At 53.2% G+C, this 18,321-nt stretch overlaps 1 protein-coding gene across 1 annotated transcript in view; it reads right to left on the bottom strand.

The window, feature by feature from the left end:
* The window catches only part of Hspg2 (heparan sulfate proteoglycan 2), a 100,195-nt gene extending 82,534 nt beyond the window's left edge, over positions 1 to 17,661 (bottom strand). Inside the window, exon 1 of the mRNA XM_050152390.1 lies at positions 17,512 to 17,661. Within this exon, the coding sequence (XP_050008347.1) occupies positions 17,512 to 17,574 (63 nt within the window). The 5' untranslated portion in view covers positions 17,575 to 17,661. The remainder of the gene's footprint in view (positions 1 to 17,511) is intronic.
* Between the last annotated feature and the right edge of the window lie 660 nt (positions 17,662 to 18,321).

The following is an 18,321-nucleotide window of genomic DNA, read 5'->3' on the forward strand; positions in this document are numbered from 1 at the left end:
GCTTTTCCACTACCCTAGACCAAAGCCCCTCCCCAACAGGTACAGGTGTGAGGTAGAGACCATGCTCACGTGAACTACCCAGGGTGGTGATCTCTAGCCTGGTTCCTAACAGTCCACAACTCTGCCTATGTCTGCCTGGGACTTGCCCCCACTCAGCACCCAGGATCTTGCCACAAGTGGTAGTCATGTCTCTCAGCTCCAGAATTCAGCCCAGGCTTAGTTCTCCACACTCCAGAGCAGCCTTTGTAACCAAGGTGCCAGAGCAGAGCAGCCCTTGTAGGCAGCAGGCCAGCACAAAGCCTGGCCAAGTGCAAACAGCACGCTTGGCGCCCAGGTTTAGGAGCACTGGAGCGCTGGAGCGGGCAGGATGCCCACTGCCCCCGTCACAACAAACCATCCACCCTGTTGAGGGGCCTAGGCAGCCGGCACCCCTGCTGGGAGCTGACACATAGCAGAAGCTTCTCTCCCTCCCCCTCTGGGAACCAATAGTGGAAATCGAAGAGGCTGTGATAGAGGGTCCAGATGCCAGCAGCTGGACAAAGAGAGCAGTAGAGCCAGGCTCAAAGAAGTGGAGTGTCAAGGGATGGTGATGGACAGTCACAGATTTGCTATCGTTATGATGGCATACCAAGGGGAAGGGTGAAAGAACTTGACCATAGCCGCTGTGAACATTGTGTTTGGCCCAGCATAGCAAGGACAGACTAGTTTGGCTCCATTTGAGACCTGGGTGGCGCCAAATGGGACGGAGAAGTGTAGAGATGATGACCCGGACAGCTCCTTGCGGAAGGCACACAGGACTCCCCAGAACACATCCGACCCAACTGCTTTCTGCCAAGATGACAGGGTCCTGCTCCTGCACCAACCAGCTAAGGGAACACATGCCACACTTGACAACTGACGACTTGTCACTAAGCAAATGAACAGAGGCACTGTGGACTTTAAAATCTTGAACATTCTGTCACTAAACTTCATTTTTTTTAAACAGCCATATAAGGCTCTTGGCTACCACAGACAAGTCCGACGGCGCCATCACAGCCTCCATCCACAGAGGAGAAACCGAGGCTTTGCCCGAGGTCAAAGCTGTGTAGCTGGCAAGTCACAGAGGAGATGGGAGTGCATGCCTGGCCCCCACCCAGCGCTCCCCACCCACGGGTATTGTCGGCGGCGCTGGGCAACTCTAACGGAAATCATACATGTGCGGTAGATAAGGCCACCTCATTAATCAAGATATCAAGTCCCTTTGCTTTCCATCCCAATTCTGCCGGCTACGAGGGTTATCACGCAGAGACCAGAAGTCCTGGCGGCCATTTGTAAAAGGGCTTTGATTTTTCTGACATGAAGAAAGGGCAGAAAGATGACAGAATACCCCAGCTGGTGAGGGTCCAAGTTTCTATGGACACAGGGACCTTTTCCTTGTAAGAACAGGGAGCTGTGTGTCCTTCTGCATCACCCTAGATCCCATGTGGGCCACAGAACTGGATGGTACCCACCCCGAGGAACACAGGGCCACTAGGCCTTTGTGTGTGTGGTTCCTTCCTTGTGGGGTGCTCTGAGGCCCTCTGTGACATGTCCATCATCCAGGCCAGCTCAGCTGCAGTCTCTACTTTGAGATCTCTGACCAGAGCCACCTTTCTCTCGCAAACTTCTGTGGGCCTTAATTTCTACCTTACAGTGAGAGAGACTGGGTCCTAATTACAGTCATTTGAGTTGCTTTCATTTGGAGCCAAAGTTCCTTGGGGACAGATATAAGTTTTTTGGTTTGGGGAGTATTTTTATTACATGTGTATGTGTCTGTGTGTGTGTTTGTGTGTGCACATTTTTTTTTTTTTGAGACAGGGCTTCCCTGTGTAACAGCTCTGGCTGTCCTAGAACTCTCTTTGTAGACTAGGCTGACTGGTTGCTCTTCCAGAGGTCCTGAGTTCAATTCCCAGCAACCACATGGTGGCTCACAACCTTCTATAATGAGACCTGGTGCCCTCTTCTGGCGTGAAGCATACGTACCAGCAGAACACTGTATAGATAATGAATAAATATATCTTGAAGAAAAAAAAAAGATCAGGCTGGCCTCAAACTCAGAGAGATCCGCCTGCCTGTGCCTCCCAAGTGCTGTGATTAAAGGCGTGCACCACCACTGCCCAACTTTATATGATGGGGTTTTTTTTAAAGATTTTTATTTATTATGTATATAGGTTTCTTCCTTCATGTATCCTGAAGTACAGAAGAGGACACCAGATCTTATTACAGATGGTTGTGAGGCACCATGTGGTTGCTGGGAATTGAACTCAGGACCTCTGGAAGAGCAGCCAGTGCTCTATTCCTCTGAGCCATCTCTCCAGCCACCTATATGATGATTTTTATGGCATTTATTTACTGTGTGTGTATGTGTATATATGTGTTCACCCATGTGCGAGTTGAGCTCTGTGGCAGGCTTGCGGAAGTCAGAGGACAACTTTCACGAGTTGGTTCTTTCTTTCTACCCCGTGGGTTCTGGAGATCAAACTCAGGTCATTGCATCAGGCTTGGCAGCGAATGTCCTCACCACTCAGCCACCTTGCCAACCCTCAAACATATATATTTAAAATAGACAGATACATAGGTAATTTAGTTTCTTCATTCTTTCTTTTTCTTCCTTTATTCTCTCCTAAATAAGACAAAGTCTTATTTTGTACCGCAGGATGGCTTCAAACTCTTGTCAGTCCTAGCAGTACAGGGATGCACCACTACATCTGAGTTTATGCAATGCTGGGGATTGAACCCAGGGCCTGATGCATGCTGATAGGTACTCTATCATCTGAGCTGCATCCCCAACACCCAAGACAAAAAAAAAAAAACTAAGTCAAGAAAAGAGAGTGCCAATTAGCTACATAAATAAAGGTCAGCTTGGCTCATTTTCTGTATAAAGAGGTGACAGGTTTGGGAGAAACAGGATCCTACCCTCACTGTGCCTCAAATACTTTTTGTTGGGCACACTTAGTCTGGGAAGCAGCGGTGAGGGGAGGAGAACACAGGAATAAGGTTAACCAAGGCCCCTCTGGCTCTCCTTCCTCCTCCTGCCTTCCTATGAGAAAAGGCTCTGTCACCACTACAGGCCACAGCAGCATGACGTTCCTTTTCTGGGACAGGAGTACACGCTGGAAGTGATTCGGGGACACCAGTATCTGGGGGTATCAAGCCTGGGAGTGAAGGAGAGTGTCCTGTGGCCTCAGGAGCTGCTCCTGCCAGGGCTCTGACTCCCCATCCCTCGGAACCCCAGCCCCCAGATGGACCAAAGGAGAGTGTGATTGGTTAGCCCTGCCACAGCATCTGACCATCCTACACCGCAGGATGTTTTCCAAGATGAAACAGGATGGCCAGCAAAGCGGGGCTTCCCACAACACCTTGGGAACCTTGGGCCTGCTCATCTGAGCTGGGGGGGGGGGGGCTGAGGTCACATTCCTAAAGATCTCCCAGGTGAGGTCCACCCTGCAGCTACATAAGCCTCCCCTGCAATCAATCATAAGACCACAAAGGGCTCAGACTACACCGTGCTCTCCACAAAGAGCTTCTTTCACTGGGCCACGAGCGCCAGTGGCCTGCCTGGGAGCCTAAGGCTAGAGAGAGGCAGAAGCAGGATTCAAGGCCAAGACTGCCCATCCATCCTTCCCACGCATCATACCACCCCAAACCCCACCCACGTCGGGCAGCAGCCACAAGCAAGGAGCTGTGGAGGCCAGCCCTCAACCCTGCTCCTCGCCAGGCCAGCCAAAAGAGGCCATGGCATTGCCCCCACCCCTCGGCCGTGGTTTCCGTCAGGTTCCCCTCCATCGCCTTATAAAGAGGTCCAAACTGTGGTGTCATTTTGTGCTGAGTGACACGCCTTCTTGTGCTATCCCTGCGGCCCCAGCGGCCAGGCTCCTCACACATTCCTCCTGGAGCCTCATTGCCTAATTTAACCAGCATCCCTGCTCCCCGAGGCTCTCAAAATAGCAGTTGCCAGGATGGGGAAATGCCCTAATAGCCCTAGAATAAGTAGTCTGCTCTCTTCCAGCCCCGGAACCCAGCTCAGGAGTGAGCAGGCTGGAAGGCTGAGGTGGGCTCCAGCCCCACCCCTACTGGACCCCATCCTGCTGTTTTCTTTCATCTTGCCCCGGCGAACCTCAAGCTTTCTGTGTAGCTGAGGATGATGTTCAATTTATAATCCTCTTGCCTCTACCTCTCTTCAGCACCTGCCAGGGCAAGAAGTGAGCGGTGGGCTCTTAGGAGAGAGAACAACACTGAAAGCTGTCAAAGGGCCAGGATCACAGCGAGAGTGTCAGGATGGCAGGCAGCGCCATCATGCCTGGCTCACGAAAGGCTGGGGATTGAACCCAGGGCTTTGCACACACTCAGCAAGCATACTACCAACTAAGTCACATTCCCAGCTCTTACCTGCCCTTCTTCATTCATGCAAGCTCCTTGTATGTTTCCATCCTCCCTCCTCCTCCTCCTAAGCCCTCAGGCTTACGTGCATGGGTGGCGTTGCCCTGATTACCCCACTCGGATTCAACTTTCACTTTCTCCTAAGTGCAAGCCCTACAACAGTAGTGGGTAGCTGTGCCATTCCACAGCTATTAACTATAACCTAAACACTTCCGGCACTTGCAGAGCAGGGGTGAGCCCTCCCTTCACGGAGGTAAAGTGTGCACTCCAGACAGGGAGGGGACTTACCCAAGGTCACACAGCCCAGAACAGGCAGGAGGGAGTAGGGAGCCAAACCTCATTGTCCCAAACCTCCCACGGGGAAACCACCTGTAGGAAGTGGGCCTTGAGAGGAGCATGCAGGCTTCAATGTTAGAAGCAGCCTGTTGGCCTAGGATAATATTTGCGGGTATGCTCGCATAGACACTAACCACAGTTCACCCTGATATTATGGCCCTAAGCTCTCAGGAGAATAAGCTGTGACTCAGTCAGGATCCCCTTCTCCACCCCGGGGTCCCAGAGCAGGGCTGCCACATTAAAGCAGGGAACACCCAGGCCACTGACATAGTGGTTAGGGAGCTGGGAGGGCGGGCACTCCGCCTCAGCCAAATCATTAACCAAAGCAGAACAGGCTAGAAAAGCGAGGCCAGTTCCTCCCAGTCTGGGTGTGGGACGTCCTGCAGGCACACATCTAGGTCAGTGAGGCCTGGGGCACCAGGTCACTAGCCAATTAAGACTCCTGTTTTACCTGCAGTCCATCACCAGAGCAGGCTGGCCAGCAGGTGTCTGGAGGGTATCAACACAAATCTCTCAGCAAAGAGGGGTGACCTGGGGCTTGAAGCATCCCCCAAAGTAAAGGAAAGTAAACCACAGCACCTAGGACTGGACGGTTATTATCCTGTTAGATATGAACAAATGCCTTGCTCTGGCTGAAAGTGATTTTTATACAAGGTCAAACCCCAGCAAAAGAGCGGATTACCACGTCTACCTGATAGGTGAGGTTCGGAGAGGTTAACCTACCAGCCCAAGGGCAACAGCACCACGTCAGAGCTGGAATGACACAAAGTACAACATGTAGAACTTGGGGGTGGGGAAGTTACCTGCCTAGTGAAAAGGGTCCTGGAGCTCTTTTCTGGACTGAGTGGTATACTTCAGCCTTATTAGAATCCTAATTCTGGTTTAAGTGATCTAGGCTCAGATCCCTGCCCGGGCTCAGAGAGCTGAGATGGCAACCAGGGACGGCTGCTAGAGACAGTGCTCCCACACCTCAGGTGCCAAGTAGAGGTGGCTCTTGGCATCTCCAGGGCAAGAAGTGGGCGGGGGGGGGGGAGGGGACTGCAGAGGGGGAAGAGAGCAATGGGATGTGGGAAGCTTTGAGTCCAGCCTCCTGGAGTGTAACCAGTAGGAAGGTGGGACCCCACACCCAGCCCCCATCCTCCTCCCTTGGGAGGTCAGGTCCTCCAGCCAGGAGAATTCCCCACAACTGCTCAGGTGAAACAGAGGTGAGGCCCCGCAGGCAGAAGGCTTTGATCTTATCGTGAACATTCCTATCCCAGTGTCCTGGTTCCCTCCCCTTCCCAGGCCCACTTAACCCTTTCCTGGCATTTCCACACCTCAGTTCCAGGCTTGAACTCACCTCTGCTTTCCCCCATCTAGAAAAAGTGAACAAAAAAGCGGAGGGGCTGTGGGAGCTCTAATCTCTCTCTCCCCTTCTTTCCGTTCTTTTAAAGACAGGGGGTCTTTAAAGGCAGGGGTGGGAGAGACGCACACCTTTAATCCCAACACTCCAGGAGGCAAAGGCAGGTGGCTTTCTGAATTCAAGGCCAGCCTGAATTACAGACAGAGTTCCAGAACAGCCAAGGCTACACAGAGAAACTGTGGGGGGGGGGGGGGGGGGCACGACTGCTAAAGACAGCGTCTCCTCTAGCCAGGCTGGCCTTGAATTCCTTGATCTTCTGGGATTATAGGCATAAGCCACCATCCCCAGCTGTTGTGTTGCTTTTGAAGACATGGCCTGTCTAGATAGTCCAGACTGCCCCAGAAACTAAGATCCTCCTGCCTCAGCCTCCAGAGTACTGGAACTATAGGCATGAATCACCACACCAAGCCTCCTTCATATCACAGAGTCTAAGCCCAACCTGAGGTCTGAGAGCCACTTCCTGTCACCCTAGATGGAAATGCCCAGACTCTGTATAAACAGCCCTTTAAGATTCTTCCTGTCCTGAGACTCACTCATAGTGAACCAGTACACTCCCATTCTTTCTAGAATCTTCTCCTCCGCCCAAGCAATCCCAGGCCCCCTCCTCCCATCAGCTCACTGTGGGGAAAGAGGGATGCAGAAGCAGTCAGTGGGTAGCAAAGGGGAGCTAGGACAGGTTTGAGAGCGCAAGACTCCTCCAGGCCTTCTCCGGGAAATCTCTTCTCTCTGGCCCTCTCTCCAAGGCATTGGCAGCTCCTTTAGCCACGCTCAGGACAAGTGCTCAGGACGCGGGCGTGTCATAGAGAGGGCACTTGAGGGAGTTTTGTAGAACAAATGAATGAATGGGTCCATTTTGCATCTGGAGATTAGGTTCCAAGAATCTAAGGTTGGCCGAGTAGCCCACGCTTCTGGCACTCTTGAGACTTAGTCCAGTGCTTAACTGCCAGACACTAAAGGTGACTGTGGCTCTTTGCCCTGCATCAGAGACCCACAGGACACGGAGGTCAGGGTCAGATCACCACAGGACTGACATACAGATGGACGGGACAGGTTCAAGGATGTCTTAGGATGTCTAAGAATGACAGAGAACAGTCCCAAACCCTCGTTTATTTCAAGGCTCAGCACCTACAGGCTGGTAGCATCAAGAAAGGAGGATACGACAGAAGTGATGGCCAGGAGGGTATTCCCAGGGACCAACCTGGGCTTGAGAACATTTTACCACTAACTCCTGGGAGAAGCTCAAGTCCTTTACTCCGCCATAGACTGGCAGAGGACCAAGGAGCAAGGACACGGCCCACTGCAAGAGCAGGAAAATGGAGTCTTAGCAAAAAGGATGAAGAGCGTGTCTGTGGCCGAGCGGAAGCCAGGTCTCGACCTCTTGCCTACTTGTCTGGCTAGGTGGGTGGGGGATGCTGAGGTAGATGTCATCCTCGGCTATCATGGGGACTTCCTCTCATTCTTCCCCCAGCTTTAACAACTCTAGCAGTAGACAAGGGTCCTTCCTTCCAGTTCCTGAACTTCCAATACAATGGGGACAATAGGATCCAGGCTGAGGGGGGGCTGAGGGGGCTGGGAACTCCGCCTGCTGCTTCCTCTTCCCTAAGCACATCCAAACCCGCCCTGCTTTCAGAGCCACTTCCTCCAGGAAACCTGTCCTGACAACAGGTACCAAAGTGGTCTCTTCCTCGCCTGATGCCTGACTTACTGTGGATGAAGAACTTCTGAGCAGGGCTGAACTCAGGGTAGTGTCCTGCCTCCCCCAGGCCTGAGGCTGCAGTGGAGCAGGAACCCAGCTTTCAAGTCCTTCCAGGAGGCGGTGATGCTAGTCTTGCCTCTGGCTCTGGGATCTCAGGCAGGTCACTGTTTTTGAAACTACTCCTTATCTGGGAAAAGTGGTGTACTCCCTACAACGTTCAGAACGTTAGATGGATGACTAAATAAATGAGCGGTTGGACAGATGTCCCGTTGTCTGAGCGACAGTTAGGGACTCATCTATATTCTCAGTGTGTCTATACATGGTATATCATATATCATTCAGTCTTTCTTTTCTTTTTTCATTTTTTCTTTTCTTTTCTTTTTGTTTTTTTTTAAGACAGGGCTTCTTTGTAGTTTTGGAGCCTGTCTTGGAGCTCTTGTAGACCAGGCTGGCCTCAAACTCACAGAGCTCCTCCTGCCTCTGCCTCCCAAGTGCTGGGATTAAGGGCATGCACCACCACTGCCCGGCTCCTTCAGTCTTTCATTACCCATTACCGAGGGTACACAGGCTGGCTTTACTCACTAGACTGAAGAAGCCCAATGGGAAGCTTGGACCTGACTGACAAGTATTGCACGGTGCTCAATGCTGGTGGGAGTCACATACCTCAGCCTGGGGAGCTTACCAGGGTTGAGATGGAAGTCCAGGGGTGGGGGTGGGGGATAACCAAATTTGAGAAACAGAAGTCAGCTAGACCCAGGTGGCAGATATGCACCTTGCTCAAATACTTTGCTAAGCGGGGCCTGCTCCCCTCCTCCAGGCAGCACTCCCAGACTACCTACCCCCTCTAGAATCATTACGCTTGACCCATCAAGCAGAGAATAAAAACTGGGGAGTCAGAAGACCTGGGCTCCATTCTCAGGGGTGCTACAGACTAAGTGGATGATGGGAACACTCTGTCTCAGTTTGCTCCTCGGAGAGGAGACAGTGCAAGGCCACAGACAGCAGGGAGAGCAGATGAGATGAGGGTCAGAAAGAAAAGGCCCTGCGACAGGCTGACTCCTGAGGGTGATAGCTTTAATGCAGAAGGTGTGAACAACTACAAAATCCGGGTCAGAGAAGGGACTGACCTACTGGGAATTCTGGGGCACTGCTCTTCTGGCTCCAGGGTCACAGGAAGGCAGAAGGCAAAAGTGGGTCTCAAGCTGGGAAAGTGACAGAGGTCGCTGGGACTAAGATTTATGAAGCCATGGTCTCAACGCACCCCAGTCAGCCAGGACTCCAACAAGAGGCATGATCCCAGTTCCCAACTATTTGAAAACTGGAGCCGCCAAACATGGTCAGGGATGAGTCAGCGGTTAGGAGGGGTTGCCAGGAGGTGGGGGCTGGGCTGGCTTCATGGGAGAGGTGGGCTGGGAAGGGGCCAGAGGCAGCTGGGAATTCCCAGCCTATCCCCAGGAGAAGCATCTGTGGAGGTCACCCCAGGACACCTCTGAAGGGCTCCCCTTGCCAAGCCCCTTGCTGTCTCCCCTTCCTGGTGACCAGAAGTTGAGGAAGCTGGGAAAGATGTCAAGAGTTAAAAATGAAACACCTGGGCGTGACCCACCCTGGTAGGCAGTGAGGGCTGTCTGCTCCACGCCTTGCCCAATGGGCAAGATCACGCACCCTTGTGTGTCCATCTTTCTCCCTAGTCCTGATGACTCTGAGACCCTACAAGTGCCAGATTCAAAGCTGTATGGTGCCCCTGTCCTGGCAAAAGAGGGTGGGCCATGCCCTGGACAAGGTCCTGCATTTTCCAGGCTAGGATTGAAAAGAGGGATTGTGCTGGGATGGGGTCCCAGGACGCCCCCACTCCTGTTCCTCTCAAGATGCTCCAACATCCTCTCTGTACCCACGGGAGCCATTTGGCCACACCTTCTGCTTCTGGGAGCCTACCGACTGCACACAGCTGGGAAGGGAATGAATTTATCCAGAAGCCCCAGCCTTTCCCAAGCCACACCCTGGGGTGTGACCCCCCCATTCTTTTCCCCCTCCAGGAAGGAGCAATCAGGATAGAAGGGTGGACTCTGTCCTGCAGCTGTGGCCTCAGAGAGGGAAGGAGGGCAGGGACTATCAGGCACAGTTGCATCTGGGGCTCCAAGCCTGAAGAAGGAAGGCAAAGGGAGCCGTGCCTCCAACAAGCCCAGGGTTCCTTCAACCTCAGGTACTAGGAATTCTACATCAAATAGCATGTTGGCCTTGCCCTGCATAGGAACAGATCTAACAGCAGCCACTAGCTATCCAGCACCTACAACATTCCAAGTATATCCATCTGGTCAACCTATAACCACTACAATACAGGCATTGCCTATTTCAAAACTGATCCAAGGGTCAGAGAGGTCCAGCAACTTGTGCAAGATCACACCACCAGTCAGGGATAATCTACAGAACAGAAAGCAGGCTTATCTGAGCTCACTACTTTGTACCACACACCCAGGAAAAGAGGTTCCAGGGAGGACACAGACGAGGGAAAGAGCTCGTCCCACACCCCAGAGGCCACAACAAAGGAGCAGTTGCCGGGAAGTTAGCTCATCTTAGTCCAGGGCCAGAGGAAGACCCTTCCCAATCCTCCATAAAACCATGACCTTATTCACTGGACCAGGGTCTGCCAGCTCTCTGCAAGCCCCTAGTAAACCGCAACAAGGCGAGCCAAGTCCCTGATCTCATGCTTCATAAATGCAGTTCCCCCATGTACAACAGATCAGGGGCTTGGCTGTGGGCTCTGAGGAATGCCTACTGGTGAGTTCTACAAGTGGACACAGTGCCCTCCGCTCTACCCCTATGTTACCACAGAGGCCTCAGCCTGGGCAGAAAGGGGTTCCGTGGCTGGAGAGGACCAGAGCCCACTGGCCTTGTCATTAGTCAGTCACACACACACACACACACACACACACACACACACACACACTGCCCCTCCACTACCTATCACATTCCATTTTCCATTTTTCTCCATGCGGCTCTCTGGAGTTGTCCCATGCTTCCAAAGCAGCTCTGTCCTTCTGGATGCTCAAGCCTGAGACCTTGGAGCTCTCCACTCTGTATCCCACCCATTCTCAAGCAGTCAGTCCTGTGAGCCCAACTTTCAAGACGTGTGGGAGACTTGGCTACTTATCTCCATCCATGGGCCTGGTACTAGCTCCGCCATGTCTGGTCCAGGTTAGAGACTCCTTGTTTTGCCTTTGACCTCCACAGCAACTACAGCCATCCTATTAAAACTCCACGGCGGGAGAACTAGAGAGACGGCTCAGCAGTTCAGAGCACTTGCTGCACTTGCAGGGGACCTAGGTTTGGTTTCCAGCACCCACACCAGACAGCTCATAGCCATCTGTAACTCCAGCTCCAGGGACTCCAATGCCCTCTTCTGGCCCCTATGTTCACATACACACACATACAAATAAAAATATTTTTAAAATGCACCAGGGCCCTTCAGGACCCCAGGACTTTGCCATAGCCAAGTCTGTGCCATCCTGTTGCTGGCTTCATTGGCATCTCACTGCCTACCACTTGAATGGTGCCACAGACATGCCAGGCACACCCCCACCCCCAGGCTCCTTACTGACCATTCCTCTTGCCTGGATGCCCTTCCCCATACATCTGCCCAACCCTCACTTCCTTCCGCTCCCCAGAATGTGTTATCAGGGCTTTTCCTACCCCACACCATCACTCTCTACACCGTTTTCTGCTTTATTTCCCCCTCTGGGTATAGCTGGCTTCTGTACTGGCTAAAGCACAAGATCCAGAGGGAGTGAGAATTTGACTTTCTTGGTTTTCTGCTGCAAACTTATAACATCTAGAACAGGGTCAAGTACAGAGACGATGCTTCATAAATATTTGTTAAGTGAATTTTAAGTGTGATACACACCCGCCGGCAGCTGCGGTTAAAGCCTGTATACCAGCCCACACCACTGGCTCACTCACCAGTCTAATCCACACTGTCAGCCTCTGCACAGGGAGCATCCCTGAAAACCAGAGCAGGAGGAAGCCCTCCTCTATGCCCCAAGTAAAAAATGGTGCTAGCGGCTGGTCATGGAGATGTCTCAAAGTACTCCAAAGGCCCCTGGGATGCTAGGATGTCCTTGCGGCCCTGGCACAAGCTAGCATCATATGAAAGAGGCGAGCATGATTCTGGTGTTGGCTCAGACTCACATTCCCAGGCTTCAAAGAGCCACCTTGTTCTCGGGGCTTTCATGATGGTGCCCCCCAGCCCAGCCACCCCTGGGCAGCCATGAGCCACACCCCTCTCAAGGCCATTATTGACACTGCCTGACGCCACCAGGCTGGATAGTGAGGCTGGCGGCTCCCCACGAAGCGAGTTCCACACATATTTCTGGGTTTCAGTCAGCCAGCTTCAGGCTCTAGGATCAGGAGGGGGTGGCAGGGCCAAAAAGGCCAAGGCTCCGGCTGGGGTAGACTTACAACAGGGCAGGGACCCTCAACCTAGCTCCTCTTATCCTTGACAGGAGCAGGAGGGAGAGCAAGAAGGTACTGGCAGACCATTAGGAAGCCACTGGGGAGCTGAGTCTCATTCTTGGTCCTCCTTCAGCCTGGTCCTCACAGCTGGAGCTGAGCCAGAGGAGAGAAAGGCTAGGGCTGGGAGCCACCCCTTCCCTCCCAAACTCAGAAAGAAAGCCCAGAACTCAGAGGTCTGGCCTCCAAGTTACCTATGATTCAGCACCCATATCTTTCCAAATCCCACCCCCAGCTTCCAATCCAAGGCCAGGCAGTCCTCAGGCCTCTTCTGAGCCATCCTAACCTCCAGACGCCAGGAGAGCAGCTGAGGAACAGGGAAAGGCTCCCTGCAGGTCAGTGGGGCCCCAGGCCATATGTCTCCCTCATCATGAACAGCACATAGAGCAAGAGACCTTTCATATCCTACAGACCTAGTCCTCGGAGCCTGGCCCCTTCTGCACGCAACTGCCTGCAGGGCCTCAGGGGCCACCGACAAGCCTACAAATGTCTCCTCCGGGGTCTAGCTCCTGGTGTCCTGACCCCGGGTCACCACAGTTGGACCAGAGTTCTTACTGATAATGACACCAGTGACGAGCTTCATCAAAATGTGATGGTGGGGCCTGGGAGTTGGCTCAGTGGGTGAAAGGGCCTGGACACAAGCCTAAAGACCCAAATCTCATCCCAGGACCCACAGGTAGGAGAACTGACTCCTGCAAGTTGTCCTCTGAACATCGCGTGTGTGCCTACCATATACTTAGGAAATATATGAATTTTAGGAATCTGACGGTGGTTGGCTGCGGGCAGGTGGGGCATTGGGCAGTGTCAGGGGGAGCTTTGCCTACCTCCAAACTTGACTCTTCTGAGTGAGCAAGTGGGTGAGCCCCCTAACCTCTCTGTGCCTCCATTTCCTCTGCTCAGATTCTAGGGACCACGCTGGTCTCCAAGGCTTAATGCATTTCAGCAGATACACTCACGGATCACTTACTATGTTAGTTAGCAAAAACAGACGGAAGAGTTACCTGCACTGAGGCCTGCACAAGGCTGGCCCTATCAGTCACGGGTGGAAGAGGGACTCTGAGAGGCACACCCACTCACTGCTGAACTTTTGGCTGTGGATAGATTCTGGGAGATGGGGAGCCACTGTCTTCAACCATGTGTCTGCTGCAGAGCCCACCAGATTCCAATGGATAACTCACACAAATAGCGTTGGTTAAACTCAGGGAGTCACAAAACAAAACAGACGGGAATGTCAGAAAGAGTGGGGGGTGATAGACAGGGAAGGTAAGAGAGTGGGGGTGAGAACGACTGACTAGTTTGCATTATATATGTGTGTGAAACTGTCAAAGGACAAATCTAATTAGAGTATTAATTTAAAATATTAAAGCATCACAAGAAAGGAATAAAAACAGAGAGCAGGCAAGACAAACGAATAAATTAAATTTAGCTAAGAGGGCCAGTGGTCAACCTGACAATCTAAGTACATCTCTGGTACCCACAAGACAGAAGGAGAACTAATTACAGCAATTTGTCCTCTGACCGCCACACGTGTACCACCCCCACTACAAACATACACAGAAAACAAATAAATACGATTTTAAAAAAACAAACAGATGAGGTCTTGTTATCACAGAACTTAAACAGAGCAAAGGAGATGGATAAACAAGCGAATAGATTCAGGTTAGAGGGCGACAAGAGAAAAAAAGCGATGGGGCTAAGGATGGAACTCAGCCTGGAACATACGGTAACATGTGAGAAGCCCTGGGTTCAATTCTCAGTATTGCAGTTGGGAGGGAGGGCGGAGAGCAGAGGGGTCGAAGTGGGTGAGTTTGGGCTTGAGGGGCAGGGCAGAATTATCAAGACCTGAGAAATCGGAGGCAGAGGGTGCTGTGGATTCAGGGACCTGTGCTCCAAGCTAAGGGAAAACCAGGTGCAAAGGCCCTGGAGGTAGAGTTTGTTTGGCATGCTCAAAAAATTTAGCCAGGCACGGTGGCTTAAGCCTGTAATCTCAGCACTTACATGGGGGAAGGCAGGAGGTTCGGGAGTTCAGGGTTATCCTTTACATAGTCAGTTTGAGGCAAGCAAGCTTGGGATACATGACACTCTGTCTAAAACATACCCCCGAAAAGGGGGGAAGGACATGAGAGAAAATAAAAGAGAGACAAAATGACCAAAATACAATTATAAACACATACGAATTGTCAAAAAATTTTTAAATGGTTTCAGAAAGAAAAAAAACTAGCAAGGGAAAACACAAGACAAAACAGAAACTTAGTAAAGCACAAGAGAGAATGGACAGCAGGGTCCCAGACGGAGCAGGGCCCTGAGGGGCGAGCTTCTAGTTCTCAGTAAGAAGGAGACTGGTAAGCAGGGAGTAACAGAAGCAATGTGAGGAGTCCCTGACAAACTCAGCGTCCCTCAGTCAAAGGACACTGAATATATGTGACCCATATACAGTGCTGTCCCTCTACCTGGCCTGCACCCCAAGAAATCCCTAACCCGTGCTTACTGTCACCCAAATCCTGAACCTAATCATATTTGAGCACCTTTTTTTTTTAACCTTCTCCCAGACAGAGACTCAAGCCCACAGATCCTAACTTGCCTGCACTCATCCTGAGAACAGGCCCGGGCCAACCCAAGCAAGGCCTGGGCGAGACTCCTCAGACACCCAGAGCTCAGCCTGGGAGATGGGGGTGGGGAAGTCCGGCCTCTGCCCAGACTCTGAGGATGGTCCCGCAGCTTGATGCACACACTCTCTCGACTCTGCCCTTTTCCTGGCACGGGTCTGGAACAAAGCGGGTAACGGTAACAGCTGGGGGACAGGGTAATCAGCTGTGTGGAGGGAAAGGCTGAAGTCACTCCAGGAAAGAGAAATTCCCCCGTTCCCACCAGCAGCAGCCTTCCCCTCAAGGAAATCCAAGGAAGGCAGGAAGCAGGTATTTCAACCACTTCCCTCCTCGGCCTGGAAAACACTGTCATTACTCCTGCCACCCCTCAAGATTCCTATCAACGGTGGGGCTGGGCCCAGAAAGGAAGGGCTAAGACAGCCTTCGGAAGGAAAGGGTCAACAGGCCAGGGCAGGCCTGAGTCAGCCAGGCCTCGTCCCATCCTCTCCCCAGAACAGAAATTACTCCCCCACATAATCACAGACCCTGTCTCACTGTCCCTGCCTCCAGTGAGACTTACGACTCCTGGGCACAGTGTAGGCTGCCTTCTCGCACCGCATGATTCTGTCTAAAATTGAACTGAAGGGTTGAAGCGCTCAAGAGCAGTGGGCAAGACTTGCTGGGACGCTGGGCTGAAAACTGATCTTACTGAAGCTGTGCCGGCCAGTGTTTCCACCCATTTCACGGATGCCGACACAGACTTGAGAAGCTGGCACTGAAACTGGGTTTATAAGACCCTTAAGCTCTTTGGGGCAGAGGGGCCCAACTCTGAGCTGGGGTGGGTCGTGATGCCTTCCACGTGACTGCTTGCAGCATTTATAATCCTAGAGCTTCAGGATAGGCTGCCTATTGTCTTCTCAGCATCACAGCCCACTAGTCTGAGTCCTAGAAGTCCTGGAAAGGCGTGTCCCAGCCTACCTAAAGATCATCTCGCGCCACCAAGTGCCAGCGCACAATAGCTGTGCAGAAAGTATCTTCCCAGTGAATGAGCCTAGGGGACTCCTAGTGACTGTCACAGAATGCTGCTCAATCGAGATTTGGTGAATGAACAAGTGAATCGGGCAGTGGTGGCAGTCAGGGAATTTCAGCAGAATTCCTCAGGCCCTCCGCAAACAGTTCCACCCACCACTCCTGCCATTGTGCAGTCCGTGCTTGGGGGAGCCCTCATCAGGGGGTCGAGCTGAGGAGGGGGGTGGTCAGGAAAAGATAGCACTCCAGGTCTAGGTCACTGCCTTGGGGAAGGGAAAGTCAGTGTTAGGAGCTGTAAGTTCAGGCTGAATGGGCAGCAGCAGCAAGCAGTTGCCCTGCTCTGTAGGGTTGGGGTGAGAGGCCAGACAGATTAAGGAAGAAGACTGCTTGGAAGGAGGGTGGGGAAGAGAGGTGCTGTGTGGGTGGGGCAGAAACAGTAAGGGGTCAGGCCTGGTGGGAGGTTAAGGAGTGACTCAGGAGGGCAGAGGTGAGAGCGAGCCAGTGAGGCAAGGACAGGGAGTCAGTCACTGGGTAAATACCAGCCCAGTTGGAAAAGTCACCTTCTTGGCTCTGAAAACAGAGGACAGGGATGGAGACTGTCTAGGAGAACCTGGGCTCTGTGGCTCACCGCAGCAGGTCCAGATGGACCCCACCCTCAGCTTCCACTCTGTCAACCCATCAGCTCCTCCCAGCCCTCCTTGAGGTCACTCAGGTCCTCTGGGCCTCCCCTGCCAAATGCCTTCTAGGTCTTAAGATTCCTGACTCAAAAGTTCCCTTCTCCTCCCTTTGGCCCCGTGTGAGTTCAGAATAAGGGCTGAACTGTAGGGGTACACAGCATCCCACTTTGGGGACCTGGGAAGAATACAGGGGAAACTCAGCTGCTCCTGGGCCCAGTCATAACAGGCACTGCACAGGGCACTCATTCCATTCAGGCCCAGTTGCCCTGAGGCTTCCCATTCTGAGTTCCCTTTACCCACGTGGGACTACCTCCAAGAGGTGTTACGGAGACCTCAGTGCAAGGCAGTGATTGATTTAGCTCATGGCTTGGAGGACTCCAGGGTGCAGGGGGTGCTGCACACAGGCTTCAGTTTTGTTCCAAGTTTTTACGTATGACTGCCTGACTAGAGTCTCCCCAGAGGATAACATAGTAAAGTTCCAGCGAAGACTGACAGGGTACCCATCATGACGGAATGCCCCTTCTGCCAAGTTGGCAGCGGAAAGGGGTACCCTTGTCCTGCCAAGTTCCCACCCTGCTAGAAGTTTCTCCGTCAGGGCCCCAGGAACCGCAGGCCGAGCCATGCCCAGAGGCGATCTGAGCCTGAACAACGTGGCCAGAGACCCTCGAGTTTCCAAACTTGCAAGGACGGCCCTGACCTCCACGCTGGGTCCCTGGGGCGTCCCCTAGGAAAAACTCCACGCTGCTGGGTGGCGCTGGCCAGTGCCAGCCCAGGGTCCTGCGCGGGCGCGGCCGTCCCGAGCCAGAGTCCCAGCCGAACAGCCTCCGGTGTCCCCGCCAAGTTGGCGCGCGCCCCCCGCCCTCGCCTTTAGCCACGCACACTCACCGCGAGCAACCGCGCGTGCAGCAGCAGCCCCAGAAGCAGCGCGCCCACTGCCCGCCGCCCCATGGCCGGGCCTCGTTCTCTGGCTCTCTCGGCGCCGCCCGGAGCCACCCGCTTGCTGTCCTGCGGAGTCCTTCGGACTGCTCGCCTCCTCCTCTCCTACACCCCCGTCCCCGCCCTCCCGCATACTCCCCGCCCCCGGGTCTCTGGCTCCGCCCCCCGAGGCGCCAAGTTCAGAAGCCCTAGACCCCACCTCTAAGCCTCTAGCCACGCCTCTTATGGTCAGGCTCCTCCCCTAAAGCCGTCCGTCCTGGTCCTCTAGGTCCCGCCCCCGCACCTTCTGTCCCGCCCCCACAAAACAGGCTCCGCCCCCCCCAAGAGTAGGCCCCCGCCTCCGGGCCGCTAGCTAGGCTCTCTAGAGCTGCAGCGCGGCTGGCTGTGCCTTTGTCTGGGCCCCAGTCCCCCTCGGTGTGGGCTGAGGCCCAACCGGCTCCACGCCAGACGTGGCCTGGAGTGTAGGATGAAACTTGGACGCCACTCGGTAGGGCATCGAGACCTCTGCACACACCGCTCCTTCACTCCACGTGTTCCACACCGAGTCCACAGCAAAACCGCTTTAGCGGGGGTGTTCCACAAGCACGCAACTTTCATAGAGTTTCACAACGTTACACAAGTGTACTTTGCGGAGCTTCTGCTTCAAGTCAGTTTAACTTTGTTAAAAGTCAATCCTATTGCTTCGAAACAATGAGGTGTTGGATCCCAGTGCGAGTGCTCTGTGGCCCTGAGCTGCCCACAGCTGTCACTCCCACAGGT

Source organism: Alexandromys fortis, unplaced genomic scaffold (assembly GCF_014885135.2).
Source record: "Alexandromys fortis isolate MF-2015 unplaced genomic scaffold, M_Fortis_MF-2015_v1.1 scaffold_26, whole genome shotgun sequence".
In the NCBI taxonomy this organism is placed as follows: Eukaryota; Metazoa; Chordata; class Mammalia; order Rodentia; family Cricetidae; genus Alexandromys; species Alexandromys fortis.